A 20,459-nucleotide genomic window follows, 5' to 3' on the forward strand; every position below is an offset into this window, starting at 1 on the left:
TGACTTACCTTTAAGATTTAAATGGGAAATGCAATGCTCTTTTTTTCTTTTTCAGAAGGAATTATTATTCGTATGATTCATAAATTTTAGATTATGGCATGCTTCTTACATGCATTATATGAGAAATCTTACCATCAGGTAGCTCTAATTTGAATTCATTGTACTACAGTCCTGTTGATTCCTGGGAAAGGGTATAGGCTTATCTGGCAAGGCCCAATGGTATAGGGTGTGAGATGCTCCATAGTAGGTACCCTGCACCGACTGTGGTGTATGGATTGAAGTAGGCGCAGGAAAGGGAATAAATATCTTCTCTGTATGAGGGGAAGGGGTAAACCAGGGTATGCTGTCAGGCTTTACTGTAGTTGTGGAAGCAATTGGCCAGCTCTGCTACACATAAAGTCCTGTGGTATTATAAGGTTGTACATCAGACTGTTCCTCTCTATCAGGGGATGACATGAGCTAAGTGTGTATATGTGTATGAGTGTGTGTGCTTTGTCTGGGCCATCCTGTGTGGGATCGCTAGCCTGGCATAGAGATAAGTAAACAGAGATATAATTTCTCTTCAATGATATTTTATCTTGAACATACCTGTAGAGGTGTGGAAGAGTTTAGAAGAGGAAGGGCTTGAGTGGCTGTGTTGGTTGGTAAATAAGATCTATGAGAAGGAGAAAATCCCAAATGCATGGAGATGCAGCGATATTGTCCCAATATACAAAGAGAAAGGAGACATACAGGACTGTAAAAATTACAGAGGAATTAAATTAATGTCGCATACAATGAAGCTGTACGAAAGGATAATTGAGAGAAGAGTAAGGGAGAAACACAGGTGGGAGAAGAACAATTTGGTTTTATGCCGGGAGAAGTACTACCGATGCAATCTTTGCGCTAAGACAACTGCTGGAGAAGTATGGGGAGAAACAAAGAGAGTTACACCTTATTTTCATTGATTTGGAAAAAGCTTATGATAGAGTACCACGCCAGGAAGTTTGGGCTAGTATGAGAAGAAAAGGAGCATCAGAGAAGTATGTGAGAGTGATCCAGGACATGTACGAAGGCTCAAGGACGAGGGTAAGGAGCAGTGTGGGAGCAACAGAGGAGTTCTGTGTGAGAGTGGGCCTGCACCAGGGATCTTCTCTGAGCCCATATCTGTTCAACCTACTCATGGATGACAGTATTCAAAATATAAAGGAGGAGGCACCGTGGACTATGTTGTTCGCGGATGACATCGTCTTGGTGGATGAAAGTAGAGATGGTGTGGAGAGAAAGTTGGAGAGATGGCGACGAGCATTGGAGGAGAGAGGTTTGAGAATTAGCAGGAGAAGACGGAGTATCTGAATTTTAATGGTCGACAGGAGAGTGAAGTATGGATGCAAGATATGAAGTTAAAGGGTGTGAAGGAGTTCAGATACTTGGGCTCTCATATATCAGCGGACGGCAACCTGGATGGAGAGATCATTCACCGTATCCAATCGGGCTGGAAGAATTGGAAAAGAACAACTGGAGTGCTCTGTGACCGAAAAATTAGTGCAAGAGTAAAGGGAAAAGTGTTCAAATCGGTGGTTAGACCTGCCATGTTATATGGTGCGGAGACGTGGCCAATAAAGAAAGCACAGGAGAATAAGTTGGAGGTTGCTGAGATGAGAATGTTAAGGTGGATGCTTGGGGTGACAAGGAGGGATAAAGTGAGAAACAATTTTATAAGAGGAACAGCCAAAGTAACGGAGGTGACAAAGAAAGTACAAGAAAGGAGAATGCGATGGTTCGGTCATATCAAAAGGCGAGAAGAAGGATATGTCGGCAGAAGGATATTGGATATGGAAGTGGAGGGAAGAAGACGACGTGGCAGGCCAAAGAAAAGATGGAAGGATCGTATTGGAGAGGACCTGAGGGAGAGAGGATTGAGTGGAGAGGAGTTTGGGGACAGAGCCTTGTGGAGAAGACTAGTGAGGAACAGCGACCCCATATGAACATGGGAGCAGCTGCAGAAGAAGAAGCTGCAGAAGAAGAAGATATTTTATCTTGATTTATCTATTTATATGCAATCCCCACACAGGATGGCCCAGACAAAGCACCACACACTCATACACATATACACACTTAGCTCGTGTCATCCCCTGATAGAGAGGAACAGTCTGATGGACAACCTTATAATGCCACAGGGCTTTATGTGTAGCAGAGCTGGCCAATTACTTCCATAGTTACAGTAAAGCCTGACAGCATACCCTGGTTTACCCCTTCCCCTCATATTGAGAAGATATTCCCTATCCTGCACCTACTGCAATCCATACACTGCAGTAGGTGCAGGATACCTGCTGACAGGGGTGTTTTTAGACCCCCTTGGGGCTTTAGGCAAGAAGGACCATGGCAACCCCCAGCTTGGAATAATGATGAATGAAGTTCAGGACAGCAGATCAGTAAGTAAATATTTTATTAAAGAATTAACATATAAAATAAATGATAAATAACATAAACCTGGTCCATATGCAATATCAACTGTCCCTTAGGGCCCCTACCAGCTCAGGTTGCCTACCCCATTGGGATGCCTCTGCCTACTATGGAGTGTCTCACACCCTATGCCATTGGGCCTTGCCAGATAAGCCTATAGCGTTTCCCAGGAGTCAACAGGACCGCTCCATTTTCATTCACACTCTACTGTCACTCTTCATTCGCCTTTATCTTGCACACTCGTTCTTACTTGCTGGAGTTCTCTCATTTACTTTTATTTTCACAGTTCATCCACTTTGGGTGTGGTCTTCCTCTTAACCTTTCACCATTAACATCTGGTTGCATTATTCTCCTTGCTTATTTTCTGTCCTCCAATCTCTCGATGTCCTCAAACCATCTTGACACACATTAATCTGTCTGTCCAGGCAACATTATCAAAACACATATCCTTACCTCCTCATTTCATTCCTGTCCCTCCATGTAATTCTACATATACCCCTCAAACAGTTTGTTTCCATTGTTTTCAACTGTTTCTTATCAGTCTCTCCCATGTTCAGTGTTTCAGCACCGTACAACACAGTGGGTGCCGTTATTCCTTTGTTATAGCTTTCTCTTTACCAAGATATCTAATATCCTATGTTTAAAGATTTTTAGTTCACCAAATACATTTCCTGATTTTGTCTTCTCAAATACCTTCACTTTATTTCTCCCAACATTTATCTGTAATTCCATCTTACACACCCTATAGAAATTATTAATCACTTGGAAATTCCCTATCACTCTTTGCTAGTGTCATCTTCAAATGGACATGCTACTACAACACATTTCATTCCATTCTGTGTCAGCCATGCATCAGCATTTTCTATTTTACCTTTTGTCCTCCATGCCATCAATAAAAATTTAAAAGAACTACAGAAATATCATATACCCACATGTCTTACTTTTTAATTTTATTCAATTACAAGTTGAGAATCCACTAGATTTATCAACCTGTAAAGCAAGAAACAGATGAATGGAAAACTGTTATTTTAATAGGTTGTATGTATTTAATTTCTCAAGTCTTGTGTACATGATAAAAGACTTTGTTGCTCACATTTTTTTTCTTCATTTCTTTCAGTTTGGCATGTTTGCAGGTGGGCTTAGTGTGTTTGGTGGGGAGGATGCTGTGGATGATGGAGAGGAAGCCAATGCAGGGATAGAGATAACACTGCTGAACACACAGCTACGACCTTATGTGTTCTTCACAGGTCAAGGAGAGCTAATGGGACATGTTTGGTCTGGAACAGGATCAGAAAGAACCACAGCTCTTCAGGTATATTAGTATATTCAGTAATGAAAGAAATCCATGTAGGAATATTTGCAGTAGAAATGTAATATATATTGTATCATGCAGTCTGTAAACTAACAGTTTAATTACAGGCAACCCCCGATTAACGAACGTTCACACAATGAAATTTCGCTACAATGAATGTTTCCTTTTACTACCTTACCTTACTAACACCAAACTCGCGTTAACAAAATTTTATCTGGGTAATTTTTTCCAAGTTTGAAAGCCCTGCCGTATCACGCAAGCCGACAGGCTTTTGAATACACAAGCACCTCTCGTGAACAAAACACGCATCCTCACTCCTCTACCCTTCCCCGCTCTTAGTTCTAAACAATAACAGTGTCCAGCAGCAGCTCGTCTTCCCTCACTCAACATCCCACCAAAATGCCCTGCAACCAGCCCTGCAATGTCGCCTAGCGTTGCTAAGAAGACCAGGAAGTCTCTTACTCTCGAAGTGAAGCTGGATATTATTCACAGACACGAGAGAGGCGAGAAAACTAATAGTATTGCTCGCCACCATGGCTTGACTCCATCTACTTAGTCTTAAATTAAACTGCTTAAATGTTTAACTTCATAATTTTTACTTTCATTAAACCTTTTACTGTACTATGATGCACTCTCGCTTTGTTTACTCTCAATGGAAGTTCAAGTCAGGGGTCAAACTTGTTATAATTGGTTTGTTTAACGAAAATTCACACAACGAACGTTTTTTTAGGAACGTAACCCATTTGTTAAGCGGGGTTTGCCTGTATATTGAATTGATGAATTTACAGTTATTCAGATGTAAATGACTAATTCTGCTTTGTGTTCTTTTCCTGTTTCAGTAATATTTGTATGGTTGTGATTCCATACATTTTAACTTCTATGTATCTATTCATACCAACCCAATTATTTCATGCACAATAATCCAGATAAAGCACCACACATTTGGAAGAAAAAATATAATTAATTAAAGACAATTTGACTTTACAAAAGGAAGATCATGCGTAACAAACCTTATATGCTTTTACTCTAGAGTCATAGACATAACACAGGAAAGAGATGGATGGGTTGACAGTGTATTTTTAGATTTAAAAAAGCATTTCATAAAGTTCCACATGGAAAATTAATAAGTAAACTGGAAGATATGGGGGGAATAAAAGGAAAATTGCTGGAATGGATGAAGAATTTCCTAACTGGAAGAACTATGAGAGTGACAATTAGAGATAAGGAGTCCACCTGGAAGGAAGTTATAGGTGGGGTTTCGCAAGGTTCTGTGTTGGTCCCAATTATGTTTGCAATATACATAAATGACATGGACATAGGAGTAGAAAGCTGTAATGAGTTTCTTTGCAGATGATACAAAACTTTTGAAGAAAGTTGGGTCGCATGATGATGGTAGAACTCTACAGCAGGACTTGGATAGACTATAGGAATGGAGTAAAAGATGGGAGATGGAGTTCAACATTAAGAAATGTAGCATAATGGAATTTGGGAAGAGCAAAAATAGGATAACAAGACAATATAAACTTAGAGAACAGAAGATTAAGAAGGTGGAAAGTGAAAAGGACCTGGAAGTTCTCATAACGAAAGAAATGTCCCTCAATAAACATACAAATAAAATTGTTGGTGAGACCTACAACTTACTGAGAAATATTAGAATTACATTCTCATATATTGATGAAGATATAGTGAAAAAGTTATTGGTATCCTTGATCAGACCACGACTGGAGTATGCAGCAGTACTGTGGTCACCAAACACGAGGAAGAATATCAGAAAAATTGAAAGGATACAAAGAGCAGCCACCAAACTGACCCCAACCTTGTCAGCTCTTACGTATGAAAAGAGACTAGAGAGACTGGAGCAGAGAAGAGAAAGAGGCGACCTGTTGACCATCTACAGAATAATGAATAATATGGAGCTTTCTGATAGGATCAACCTGCTGAAGAGGGACAGAAGGGACACAAGAGGACATGGACTAAAACTCAGAAAAGACAACTACAGAAGAGACTTCAAGAAAAACATAGAGTGATAGATATATGGAACAGACTAGACAGAGAGGTGGTGCGTGCAAAGTCTATACACTTATCCCTCGGCTATCGCGCCCAATTGGGGCCGAAATAGCTGCGCTATAGCCGAAAACGCGATAGCCGAATTGAACAACTAATGGTGAAAATTGTTATTGGTACCGCAACCACAAATTTTACTCCTAATATCCCTCATTTTTACTTTTTAAATTACTGTATAATCCATTGGTACCAATTAAAACATGTCAAGGTTATAACATAAAAAAAAAATTACATCAGCTCATTGTATTTACTAGAGATGTACCGATGCATCGGTATCGGTATCGGAATCGGCGGTATCGCCCCATTTTTTGGGTATCGGTATTGGCTTATTTTATGCCGATACTTACGATACTTAAAAGGAATTTACTACTTAGTGATATATTTGATATAAGATATTGATTACTGAGTAATTTACCTTTGCAAATGACTTCAAAAAGCTTCTAGAATTGCTCCTATTTCACAAACGTTCTCAGAAGGACTTACAGCATCCCCCAAAACAAAGCCTCCCATCTGATAACGATCGCCGTCCACCAACTCATCCTGGTGTCCAGTGCAGTAATCACTATAAGTAGTAGTATCGGTATCGGTGGTATCGGTATCGATAGTAGTATCGGTATTCGCCCAATTAGGTGGTATCGGAATCGGCCAAAATTCTGGTATCGGTTTTGGCCAATGAGCGCTCAGATAACCCATGACGTCATGGCTGGGCACGCGATAGCAGGCATCTGAGGTTGCGATAATGAAATTTTAGCAGCTTTTCATGGGTGCGTGATAGCAATAAAACGCGATAGCTGAAGTCGCGATAGCCGAGGGTTGACTGTACACAACTTTAAGAGAAAATTAGACACTGTGAGATACAGAGATAGAACAACACGAGCATAGGCTCCCCTCCCATAAAATACAACTAGGCAAATACAGTTAGGTAAATATATACACACACACACACACACACACACACACACACACACACACACACACACACACACACACACGGCTGAATGGAAAAAAAGTCAGGAAGTGGAAAGAAAGGAGGTAAATTACAAAGTTGCAAGTCTGGAAAAGGAAATCAAAGAGTCTGGGGAGAAAACTTTGGGCCTTGCTGAAATTATAGATCAACAGATCATAGAAGAGAAGATTGCTGAGAAAGTGGTGAAGGTTATTAAATCAAATGAGACATTGGTGAGGGAAACTGTAGACAAAAAGAGATGTGTGGTGATATTTGGTGTGGAGGAGGATAAGACACCGAGTAAAATGGAGAGAGAAAAACATAAAAAGGTGATAAATAATATCATTAATGTGGTGCAGGAGGAGGAAAAGACCTAGTACAAGAAATAGAGGACTTCCATAGAATTGGAAAGTTCACAAGAGAAGGTATGAGGCCAATAAGAATCAAACTTAAGTCACAAAAGGATGTAGATGAATTGGTGGAGAAGTCATGGAGGCTAGCCCAGCAGGAAACAACAAGGAAGATTTGGTTGAGAAGAGATCTCGGTGAAAAGGAAAGAGAAATGTTAAATGAGTTGAGAAAGGAGGCTTTGAAAAAAATGAAGAGAGGACAGAAGAGGAGAAGAAAGAGTTTTTCTGGAGAATCTTGGATATGAGACTGAGGAAGTGGTTCATAACCCAGAAAAGTACAGCAAGAAAGGACTAAAGAAACTTACGTATGAGCGGAATGTAATGTATTCCAACATAAATGGAGTGATATCGGGATTTTAGAACTCAACGATTACTTGAGGGACAAGAACCCAGATATTGTGGGTCTTACTGAAACAAAACTGAGAGAGGGAGAAGACCTGATGATGGTTGGAGAAGGGAAATATAATGTTTGGAAAAGAAATAGAGTAGGTAAGATGGGAGGAGGAGTGATGTTGCTGGTTAAAAAAGATATAAAGGTGGATCAAGTGAAAGAAGGTATGGGAAAGGCAGAAGTGCTAAAGATCAGAGCAGAAACTAATGAAGGAAAAAGAGGCACTACATAGTGGTGTACGTACCACCTAAGACAAATGCATGGTCAGTACAGGAATATGAAGAAATGATAAGTGATACAGGAACATGTCTGGAAGAAATGTTGGGTGGCTGTGAACGAACTATAATGATGGGAGATTTTAATTGTAAAGAGGTGTGTTGGGAGGACTGGTCAATGGAAGGATCAGAGACAACATGGGGAAATACACTATTGACACTGGCAATGGAAAATGTGTTAACTCAGTGGGTCAAAGAAGATACTAGGTTTGGAGGAGAGGGAGCATCGTCAAGACTGGACTTGGTCTTTAGTACAGAGCCAATGGTCATTGAGGAGATGAGGGTGGAGTGCCCTTTAGCAAAGAGTGATCATGCAGTTTTGGAGTTCAAGGTGATAGATGAAGAGAAATCTAGAAGAAATGAAGAATATAAAGTGGGAAGATGGAATTATGCCAAGACAGATTTTGGAAACCTAAAGAAATTCTTTCAAGAGACAAATTGGATGAAATTCAAGAGTGCTAAGGAGCAAATGAAAAGTGGAAGGAATTTATAAAAATATACAAAGAAGGTGAGAAAAATTTGTACCAATAAGACAACATAGAGAAGTTGGAAAGCAGGACTGGTTTAACGATAGATGTGAAAAGGCTAGAACAAGAAAAGAGGATGCATGGAAGAGGTGGAGAAGGAAAAGACGGATTAAGCAGTGGGAAAGTTACAAAAGAGCAAGAAATGAATATGTGTTGATTAGAAGAGAAGAAAGAAAGAAACAAGAAAAGGATATAATTGATAAATGTAAAGACCAACCAAGGCTTTTTACAGACATGTGAACAACAACATCAAAAATAGAGAAAGTATTGAAAGTTTAGAAGTAAATGGAGTATGCAGTGAAGATCCCAGGAAATGGCAGAGGCTATGAATGGATGCTTTCGGAAGGTATTCACAAAGGAGACTGCTTTTGACAAACCACTGGTAATGGAACAGAAAGGGATTATGAAGGAGTTTCAAGTAACTGTGGAGGAGATCAAGAATATGATGGGGAGTTTAGAAGTGAGAAAAGCTGTGGGACCTGATGGGGTATCAGGATGGATTTTAAGAGAATGCAGGAGCAACTGGCAGAAAAAGTTTGTGAAGTAATTGATGCCTCATTAAGGGAAGGTGTAGTGCCCCAAGACTGGAAAAGAGCTAACATTGTCCCAATCTATAAATCAGGTAACAAGAGAGACCCATTGAACTATAGACCAGTGTCACTTACAAGTGTGGTAGCTAAGATGTGTGAGAGGGTGGTGAAGAATAGATGGACAGACTTCTTGGAGAAAATGACATACTTTGTGAGTGTCAATTTGGTTTTAGAAAAGGGCGTTCATGCACGACAAACCTGATATGTTACTATTCGAGGGTGATAGATGTAATACAGGAAAGAGATGGTTGGGCTGATGGAATATATCTGGATTTAAAAAAGGCCTTTGATAAGGTACCACACCGGAGACTGATCTGGAAACTTGAAATGGTAGGAGGAGTGCATGGCAGTTTACTAAAATGGATGGAAGACTTTTGGTAGGAAGAGAAATGAGAACAATAATTAAGGACAGACCATCAGAATGGGGCTTGGTGGAGAGTGGAGTTCCACAGGGATCAGTGTTGGCACCAGTAATGTTCGCGGTCTACATAAATGACATGGTGGATGGGGTGTCCAGTTATGTGAGCCTATTTGCAGACGATGCAAAATTGTTAAGAAAAGTGAGATGTGACAAAGATTGCGAACTACTCCAGGAAGACTTGGACAGAATATGGAAATGGAGCTGTACATGGCAAATGGAGTTCAACACGACAAAATGCAAGAAAATAGAGTTTGGCAAGAGTGAAAGAAGAATCAGGAGTATGTACAAGATAGGAAATGAAGACATAAAACCAGTCATGAAGAAAAAGACCTTGGGGTGACAATTACCAATGACCTATCGCCAGAGAGACATATAAACAAAATAATTGGAGAAGTATTGAACTTATTGAGGAACATAAGAGTGGCGTTCAGATATTTAGATGAAGAAATGATGAAGAAAATAATTACTGCAATGATAAGACCGAGGCTTGAATATGCAACAATACAGTGGGCTCCGAACTTAAAGAAACACATAAGGAAACTAGAGAAAGTACAGAGGGCTGCAACAAAAATGGTGCCTGACTTAAGAGATTTGACTTATGAAGACAGACTGAAAAGAATGCAACTTCCGACCCTGGAAAACAGAAGAGAAAGGGGAGACCTGATAGCAATATACAGAGTGATGATTGGCATGGAAAAATGGATAGGGAAGATCTGTGTATGTGGAATGAAAGAATGTCGAGAGGGCATGGGAAAAAACTAAAATGGCCACTTATAGGAGAGATGTGAAAAATATAGCTTCCCTCATAGAAGGGTGGAAGCATGGAATAGTTTAGACGTGGAAGTGGTCAACGCAAGGAATATTCATGATTTTAAGAAAAAGCTGGACATTAATAGATATGGAGACGGGACAACACGAGCATAGCTCTTTTCCCGTATGTTACAATTAGGTAAATACAATTAGGTAAATACACACAGCACAGACACCGTGCCAACCACACGCGCTGAGCAGCTCACAGAAAATAACTACAAAAGGAGTTAGAGACTGGCCTAGACGTATGTACAGGGGGAGGGGAGGAAGCCATAGGTTCTCCTGTCTCCAAATTATGTAAGTGTTGGATCACATATACGGAAAGAATAACGAGAGAGTGATGGAACAGAGCAGTGCTGCCAGACATATGGCGAAATCAAAACATACGCCATCGTGTGAAAACCAACGGTACATTGAAACTCTGGTTGGTCTAAAGAAACTAACAGATGATATTATGGACAAGGATTTTTCTGGATTCAGGGATGAATGAGGTAATATGAAAAGGTTAATCAATGTAGAAAAGGAATTAAGGTATATGAAGGAGGTGATGTGAGTCTAATGGACAAACAGGACCGACTAATAATGGAAAACACAGACCTGAAATTGAGATTAACAGAATGTGTGAAGGTCAGTGCAATCAATCAGGGATTGAAAGAGGAGATACAAGAACTAAAGAAACAAAATGACGTACTAAAAGCCACATGCCAAGACTACGAAAGCTCCTTAAGGAGCTTGCCGGTTAAAGTGCAGGATGGGATTGTGGACAGGGCAGAATGTGGATTGGGTGAAAACAAGCTGAAGGAACTACGAAATAAATGGAAACAGGACCAAGAAGAGGAAAAAGTTAAATTTTCAGACTGTAAAGAGACAAATTCAGGAGAAGACGAAAGTCGCAGTAATTGAAGTTATTAAAGAGAAAGAAGACCTTGTGCATGATGCAGTGGACAAAAAAAAAAAAAAAAGCTTCGTGATATTTGGGATGAAGGAAAAGAAAAATCCAAATAAATTCACGAGAGAACGTGGAGAAAGAATTGGCCAAAACTGTTATCAAACGAATACAAGACAGTACACAAGAATTAGATCAGGAGGTGGAGGAAGTGATCAGGCTAGGAAGATACAGTGAAGAGGGTAGAAAACCAATGAAGGTGAGAATGAGATCCCAAGTGGCTGTAGAGGAAATTATGTCTAGAAAAGGGAAGCTGTCCGATGATATTGAACACAAGGATATATGGGTAACAAGAGAATGAATTTACAGGAAAGTGAAATGGAAAAAGTGCTAAGAAGTGAAGCTAAGGAAAAAAACGAGAAAAGGACAGAGATAAAGATTAATTTTTACTGGAGGGTTCTGGATGTGAAACTAAAGAGGTGGTACCTAAGGAAGAAAGAGAGGTCATGGAGGAGGCAAGAAATTAAGAGTGACTTATACTATTATAGATGGATTGTTATCAAGCATATTGGAAGTTAGGGATTATTTGAAAGAGAAAAAGCCGGATGTAATGTGCATCGTTCAAACAAAACAGAGGAGGAATCCATGCCAACTTTAAAGAGGAGGGATATAATACCTGGAGGAGGGACAGGAAGGATAAAGGGGGAGGAGGAGTGCTAATAATGGTTCGTGAAAACATATGTGGAGGATGTGCAATATGAAAAGAACAAAATGGAAGTATTGGGAGTAACAATCAGAACAGAAGATTTGAAGAAAAGAAAAATTATAGTTACATATGTTCCACCAAAGACTAATACATGGGGATCAGAAGAGCATAAAGATATGCAAAGGGATGTGATAAAGTGCCTAGATAACATGATAAGAAGAGATAGAAGAATACTTTTTAGTTGGAGATTTTAACTGTAAAAATGTAAACTGGAAAGAGATGGAAGTAATGGATAATGCTGAGCAGTGGAGCGAGAAAGTGTTACAGTTGACTATGGTTAATGCAATGGACCAGTAGGTGGAAGAGTCAACAAGGTACAAGAGGAAAGAAGAACCATCGTTGCTTGACCTAGTTTTCACAAAGAAACCAGAGCCCCCTCCAATCATACAGTACCTTAGTCCAGTGGGGAGAAGTGATCATGTGACATTAGAGATGCAAATTCAGAAGGAAGATGAGATAAGTTACTGAGAGGACTATAAAGGAGAGAGATTAAATTATGCAAGAGCAGAATTTGAAAAATTAAGGATCTATTTTGCTGATATTGAGTGGAGTAATATTATGTACAGAAAGACAGTACAAGGGAAATATGACATATTCTTACAGAAATATAATGGAGTAAAAAAGTTTGTACCTTTTTATAAAGTTCTGAAAAAAATACATGCTTGGTACAATGCTAAATGCATACAAGCAAAAAAGGCAAAAGATAAAGCATGGAAGAAACTCATAAAGCAGGGAAATGACTATAGCAGACGACAGTACAAAGATGCCAGAAACTAATATATTAGAGTAAGGAGAGTGGAAAAAAGAAACTTTGAGAAAGATGTAGTGACTAAAAGCAAAAATGAACCCAAACTTTTCTACAAGTTTATAAACGGCAAAACAAAAAATAAGGAAATAATTGAAAAAATAATTAAAGAAGGGAAGACATACCAAACAGAGAAGGAAATGTGTGAAATAATGAATGAGAGCTTCAAAACGGTATTCACATGGGTTTGCCAAGGATTACAGGAGATCACAGTGCACAAAGAGGATATTGGAAGATTATTTAATAAGTTGGAAGTCAGAAAAGCAATGGGGCCAGATGGTGTATTAAGCTGGGTGTTAAAAGAATGTAAAGAGCAAATACTAGATCCAATTTGGGAAATAATTACAAGTTCAATAAATGAAGGGAAAGTTTCACTAGAATGAAAGAGAGCCAACATAATACCGATATTTAAAGGAAGAAAGGCAAATGAACCACTAAACTACAGACCAGTGTCACTTACAAGTGTTTTGGGGAAGTTATGTGAAATAATTATCAAAGAAAAATGGGTTAAATTTCTAGAAGAGGAGCAAGTCATATCAAACAGACAATTTGGGTTCAGGACAGAGCGGTCATGTGTATCAAACTTATTAAGCTTCTACCCGAGAGTTATTGCAGGACTTGAAAACAGAGATGGATGGGTAGACATAGTATACCTAGATATTCAAAAGGCTTTTGATAAAGTCCCTCATGGAAGACTACTTTGGAAACTAGAGAACATAGGAGGACTGCGAGGAACTTTGCTCAAGTGGACAAGAGATTATTTGAAGGATAGGGAATTGAGAATTGTGATCAGAAAGATACATACTCAACTTGGGGGAAAAGTAACTAGCGGAGTGCCACAAGGGTCAGTGTTAGGCTCCATTATATTTCAGATTTATGTAAACGACATTCACGTTGGGATAAACAGTTATATCAATTTATTTGTTGATGATGCAAAGCTGCTAAGAGTTATCAAAACCAGAGAAGACTGTCTGCTGTTGCAGGAAGATATAAACAAGATCTATGAGTTGAGCAGGAAGTGGAAATTGGAGTTTAATGCTAAGAAATGTCACATAATGGAACTAGGAAAGAGTAAGAGAAGACTGGTATGGAACTATTTGATGGGAGAGGAACAAATAATGAAGACTAAAGAGGAAAAAGATCTGGGAGTGATCATACAGGAAAATCTGAGCCCCGAAAAACACATAAGCAAGATATTTGGACTATCATATAAAATGTTGACTAATATAAGAGTGGCATTTCATTACATGGATAAAGATATGATGAAAAAAATCATCAAAAGCATGATATGTCCAAGGCTGGAATATGCAGCAGTGGTATGGTCTCCGAGCTCTAAAAAGGATATAAGAAAATTGGAAAGGATACAGAAGATTGCTACAAAGATGGTGCCGGAATTAAAGGACCTCACATGTGAAGAACGACGGAAGGAAATGGGACTGCCAACCTTATAAGATAGAAGAGAATGTGGAGACCTAATAACAATGTATAAGATAGTAAATGATATTGAAAAGATAGGCAAAGAAGACCTGGTGCTGTTGACAGAAGATGATGGAAGGACAAGAGGACATGAAAAGAAGATCAGGATGAGGCAGTGTGTGAAGGATATGGGAAAATACAGTTTTCCACACAGAACAGTGGAAAAATGGAATGCATTGGATAATGAAGTTGTTACAGCACATAATGTGCATAACTTCAAGGAAAAATTATATAAATGGAGATATGGAGACAGAACACTATGAGCCCTGCTCGAACCCTGTACAATACAACTAGGTAAATACACACACACACACACACACACACACACACACACACACACACACACACACACACACACACACACACACACACACACACACACACACACACACACACAGTTTTAAAGAGAAATTGGATAAGTGTAGATATGGAGACGGGGCCACACAAGCATAAAGCCCAGGCCCTGTAAAACTACAACTAGGTAAATACACACACATACACAAATGTTGAACCTGTTGAAAGTAGTTTTAAGTGGTTTCCCAGCTGTGGCCATGCTAATGCACCACCACTAGTAGATTCGGTCTGCCTGTAGTCGTGGTCGTGGTCAATTGTGCTCTTAACCCATTATCTGCCAGTGAAAAGGAACATATGGTACAATGTAAGAAATTAAACAACAAAACATTTATGATTTAAGATATTCTTGCCTTTAGTTGTTTTAGTTATGATAACAAGTACTACTTTACATGTGAGTAATGTAGTGTCTTAATTGGCAGGGCACACTTCTGCTGCAAGACCACCTCCAGGTAGTGCCTCTGCAGAATGGTCTTAATGCTGAGCTGCTTCTGAATGGTGCACTGTCTTATGACTTGGCGGGACAGATTCAGGTTTCCCTGTGGAATCGTAATGCTCATAGTCTTGTTGAAGTTGGGTGAGCAACATATTTTTTTTGCCTCATTATACTAGATATTTGTAACTACTACCTATTTCAGGGGCCATGTCACACTGTTTTAAGATGAAAGATTTTAAGAAAATGTTAGTCATGTCCACCTTCTAAGTAGCCTTTCTTTCCTATTACATCATTCAGTTTCATTTATACTTTCCCAACAAACTCTTCATTTTCATCCTTTCAGATTGAATAGAACATCTTTCCTTTCTTTCAGCCAGTTCCACTACTTTACAAGTAATTCCATTTGCACAAGCACTCATGGCATATCTGCGATAAATTTTCCTTCTTTACCCTCTCAAACCTTGTTATACCACAAGATATCTCTTGATTCCACTGCATGTGCTCTTGACTTCTACCCTTTTATGTGTCCAAGCCTCTGATTTGCAAGTCAATGTTGACAGAAATAAATTTTATTGAACTAGTCTTTACAATTATGAACACATTTCTTCCTTCATAATCTTTTTAAGTGATCTTATGATACACCTATAGCACCATCTCTTTTCTCCATCTGTCTCTCCAAGTTTACATAATACTGTCATCAGATACTTAGTCTCTTTTGTATTTATCTAGTTGTGTTTTACTGGAAAGGACCTGTGCACGTGCTATCCTGTCTCCATACCTATAGTCATTCAGTGTAGCCTTAAAGTCATGTATATTTCTTGCTTGAATGACTGCTTCATCCAAATTGTTCCATATTTCTGTACTTATGTTTGGAGGGCTATATTCCTTAATGTCTCTTCTACATGTAGTCTTTTTCAATTTAATGCTGTGTCCCCTTGTATTTCTTGAATTCCACACTAATAAGTCATCTTTGTTGACTGTGTCCATCCCCTTCCATGTTCTGTATATAGCAATTAGGTTTTCTCTTTCTCTCCTTTGTTGCAGTGTTGAAAGGTTTAATTTCTTTAATCTGTCCTCATAAGTTAGGTCTTTCAAATTTGGAACCATTTTGGTTGCAGCTCTTTGGATCCTTTCTATTTTCCTTATATTTTTCTTAATATGGGGGACCATATAAATGCAATATATTCTAGTTTTGATTGAATCATGTACTCTATTAGTTTTTTTCATCATCTCTTCATCTATATAGATAAATAGGTAAATGCCCGTTTAATTTTTCTTATAACTCAAATGTTTTCCCAACTATGTTGTTGACATGTTTTTCCTGTGACAAATTGTCATTTACAGTATTGTAATACCCAAGTCTTTTTCTTATTTTGTTTTCTGAATTTCTATCCCTCCCAGGGTGTAAGATCTCTTCTGTCTTCTTATGTTTTTCCCTAGTTCCATCACTTGCCACTTTTTTGCATTGAATTCCATTTCCCATTTCTTGTTTCACTAATGTATCTTATCCAAGTCTTTCTGTAGCATTTCACAATCCATGTCATTTTCCACTTGTTTCAGTAACTTTATGTCATCTACAAATAAGCTTATATAACTGTCCACCTCATCAACCATATCACTGATATACACTATGAACATTACAGGTGCCAGAACTGTTCCCTGTGGAACTCCACTCTGTATCATTTTGATTCCTCACCTTTTATCACTGTTCTCATTTCTCTGTCTTTTATGAAATGTCATCTGGCAACTAGCAGCAGCCAGGAGGCACGCGGTTTAATTCTGTGACTCATCAAATATGGGACCACGATCGTGGACAGGAGGCATTTTCCTCAAAGCCACGATCGTGGTCCGAAGCACTGAAAGGGTTAAAAGGAATCATCTATATATAGATCATGCTACAATTTAGTGAGGTAAAATCAAAACAAACATCTATGTATAGATGATCCGACAAAGAAGTCCCAACCTCAAAACGTCTATATATAGATCCTCCACTGGAAAGGGGTTAAATACTTGTTCCATATGTAGTTTCTATGTTAAGTTTCAGCTTTAAAATGTAATATAGTTTAAGATTTTTCTTCAAATGCAAATGTTTTTTCCCTCTCACTTTTATATTTGGCTCCCTTGGTCTGTCAGAGCTAGGATGGTACTTCCTAACAGAGGACTTTCCTAGTGGCATTCAGAAACTGTTACCTTAATAATAATACTGTGGTATTTTCTTTGCAACTTTCAGAGCTGCCATGGTCATCCAAGGAGTGGCTCGAGTTGACAGCTCTTTCATTCAGACATTGATTGAGTTCAATGTAGGAACACAAGCTCAACTGAATTTCATGTCAGATCTTGAGTTTTATGATGATGTCATGATGTGCCTGAAAATGGTAAGTTTTGGGATTTCATATTTAATTCTCCATCTATTAGAAATAAATCATAGCCATCATACAATTTCCGTTTAAGTTATTTGCAGTTGATTTTGTATATATGTATTCTATGTATATCTATCTCTTTGATGTCTCACTTTCTGTGAGAGTATCCTCCACAGAGGTGGCTTCCACTTGTCCCTATCCAGGTCTTTGTTTCTTATTTGTTGAAGCACTTAGCCTCTACTAACACTTTTAACACATACATGTATGTTCCTTAGTACTACACTACCATCTTACCTTCCAAATGGAGGAAGCAGTAGACCCTGCCAAAACAGTAGTTACTCTCAGTGAGGTCTAATAGCACTGGTTCAGGGGATACTGTGAACTTATCATTAAAGCCAGCTGTGACCTCACTGAACGTTTCTCTTTCTCACAACATAACGGGGCAGTCACAGTCCCTAACACACACATACATTCTTCACTCAAGATTTAGAATTGAAAAAAAAAATAAAAAAGATAGCTCCTCTACCAGCCAAGGAGTCCCACTTTTCCTTTTAATTTTTTTTTAAGGACCAGCATCACAGTGGCCCTTTTCTTCTATCACATTTTTTGTTGCCCTTGGCTGGTTGTCCCTCTTACACACACACAAAAAAAAAAACCTTCCTCTCCCTTTTACACTTCAACTTTATTCACACATGCTTTCTTTACTTACTTTACTTTTTATAATATTCCATCACTGCACAATTTACACAGCTTACACTGGCATTCACACAATTTCATTGCTTTCACTTCCTTTGATGTCACTCTACAAACCACACTTGTGTAACTAACTTGCTTAACATGCTCTCTCAAAATTATTGATCTGAGAGAGTATGTGGAATACTCCAGGAGAGGTATTTACGGGGATGTAGGCAGTGCTGCAGATTGAGTGATTCCCCGTGTCCTCTCTTCCCGGTTCCCTTTGTGGTCTCATTTATACAATTGAGCAGCTGCAGCCTGCCCTCTAAAGACAACTTCTACTACTTCCTACACTACACTACAACACCTTACACTTTTACACTCTCTTCAAATCAAAATTTAATAATGGCTTCACCACGCCCTGCCTCGGAGTCCCCTCTGGGAGGGACCATAAATGTCCCCAGGTCGGACTGCCCTCTGCTGTCGACCTTGGGTGTCTTGACACTTCATCTAATACTTTCACTATCAATTTCTGCAACATTCGTGGCCTTCGTTCTAATTTTCAATCTGTGGAACACCACTCTCCTCTACTAAACCTCATCTTCTCTTCCTAACCGAAACACAGTTGTCTGTGACTACTGACAGCAGCCCTTTTCTGTTCCCTCCTACTTGCTCTATCCTCATTTTCAATCCAAAGCTGGATGTTGCGCATACGTGCGTAACGACACCACTTGCTCTCGTGCCCACAATCTTGAATCTTCAGAATTTTCTACCATCTGGCTAAGACTTCAATGTCACTCTCTAACTAAATTCATCTGTGCTGTATACCTCTCACCTAATTCCTCTGACTATGTAAAATTCTTTGACTATTTGACTTCCAAGGTGGAGCACATCTTATCTCACTTTCCTTTTGCTGAGATCTCCATTTTAGGGATTTCAATGTTCACCACCAGCTTTGGCTTTCATCTTCTTTCACTGACCAACCTGGTGAACAAACCTTCAACTTTGCTATCCTTCATGACCTAGAGCAGCTAGTGAAGTTCCCTACCCGTATTCCTGACCGCCTTGGAGACACGCCCAACATTCTTGATCTTTTCCTAACCTCCAACCCTTCTGCTTACTCTGTTAAACTTTCCTCTCCGTTGGGCTCCTCCGACCACAATCTAATTTCCGTTACCAGTTCTATCACTCCAGTGCAGCCTCAGGACCCGCCTAAGCGGAGGTGCTTCTGGCATTTTAACTCTGCTAAGTGGGAGGAACTAAGGCAGTACTATTCTGATTTCCTTGGGATGATTATTGTTTTCATGTCAGAGATCCTTCTCTTTGTGCCGAGCGCATAACAGAGGTGATTATCTCTGGCATGGAGCTACATTCCTCATACTTTCTCTAACCCTAAAGCTAAAAAGCCTTGGTTTAACTCTGCTTGTTCTCGTGCTGTCAATGATAGAGGCGGCTCACAAACGGTTCCGTAGCCATCCAACTGCTGAAACTCATGCCCTATATATTTCTGCCCGTAATCATGCCAAATCTATTCTCCAACTTACTAAAAACTCTTTCATCAATAGAAAATGTCAAAGTCTTTCCAATTCTAACTCCTCTCGAGATTTCTGGCATCTAGCCAATAATATCTCTAACAACTTTACTTCTTCGTCTTTCCCTCCTTTACTTCATCCAGATGGCTCTACAGCTGTCTCTTCTTTTCTAAAGCTGAACTCTTCGCTCAAACCTTTGCTACCAACTCAACTTTGGATGATTCTGGGCATATTCCTCCTACTCCTCCACCCTCTGACTACTTCATCCCTAAAATTAAAATTCTTTATAAAGACGTTTTCCTGGCCCTCTCTGGCCTTGATTCTCGGAAGGCTTACGGTCCGGATGGAGTCCCTCCTGTTGTTCTCAAAAACTGTGCTTCCGAACTCGCTCACTGCCTGGTCAAACTCTTTCATCTGTGTCTCTCTACTTCTATTTATCCTTCTTGCTGGAAGTTTGCTCACATTCAACCTGTCCCTAAAAAAGGTGACCACTCCAATCCTTCTAACTACCGCCCTATAGCTTTGATTTCCTGCCTTTCTAAAGCCTTTGAGTCTATCCTTAATAGGAAGATAATGAGGCATCTATCAGCTCACAACCTTCTCTCTGATTGCCAGTATGGTTTCCGTAAAGGCAGATCTACTGGTGATCTTCTTACTTTCCTAACTGAATCTTGGTCATCCTCTTTTAGGGACTTCGGTGAAACCTTTGCTGTCGGCCTTGACATATCGAAAGCCTTCGATAGAGTCTGGCACAAATCTTTAATTTCTAAACTACCCTCCTACGGATTCTATCCTTCTCTCTGTACCTTCATCTCCAGTTTCCTTTCCGATCGTTCTATTGCTGCTGTAGTAGACGGTCACTGTTCTTCCCTAAAACTATCAACAGTGGTGTTCCACAGGGTTCTGTCCTATCACCCACTCTCTTTCTATTATTCATCAATGATCTCCTAAATCTGACTCAATGCCCTATCCACTCCTATG

At 39.4% G+C, this 20,459-nt stretch overlaps 1 protein-coding gene across 10 annotated transcripts in view; it reads left to right on the forward strand.

Moving 5' to 3' along the window:
* The window catches only part of LOC123520541 (microsomal triglyceride transfer protein large subunit-like), an 82,693-nt gene that overhangs the window by 52,173 nt on the left and 10,061 nt on the right, over window positions 1–20,459 (forward strand). For all 10 annotated transcript variants that reach the window (XM_045282894.1, XM_045282898.1, XM_045282892.1 and 7 more), the window contains 3 exons: window positions 3,563–3,757; window positions 14,898–15,052; window positions 17,142–17,286. In XM_045282894.1, the coding sequence (XP_045138829.1) occupies window positions 3,563–3,757; window positions 14,898–15,052; window positions 17,142–17,286 (495 nt within the window). The remainder of the gene's footprint in view (window positions 1–3,562; window positions 3,758–14,897; window positions 15,053–17,141; window positions 17,287–20,459) is intronic.

Source organism: Portunus trituberculatus, chromosome 47 (genome assembly GCF_017591435.1).
Source record: "Portunus trituberculatus isolate SZX2019 chromosome 47, ASM1759143v1, whole genome shotgun sequence".
NCBI lineage: Eukaryota > Metazoa > Arthropoda > Malacostraca > Decapoda > Portunidae > Portunus > Portunus trituberculatus.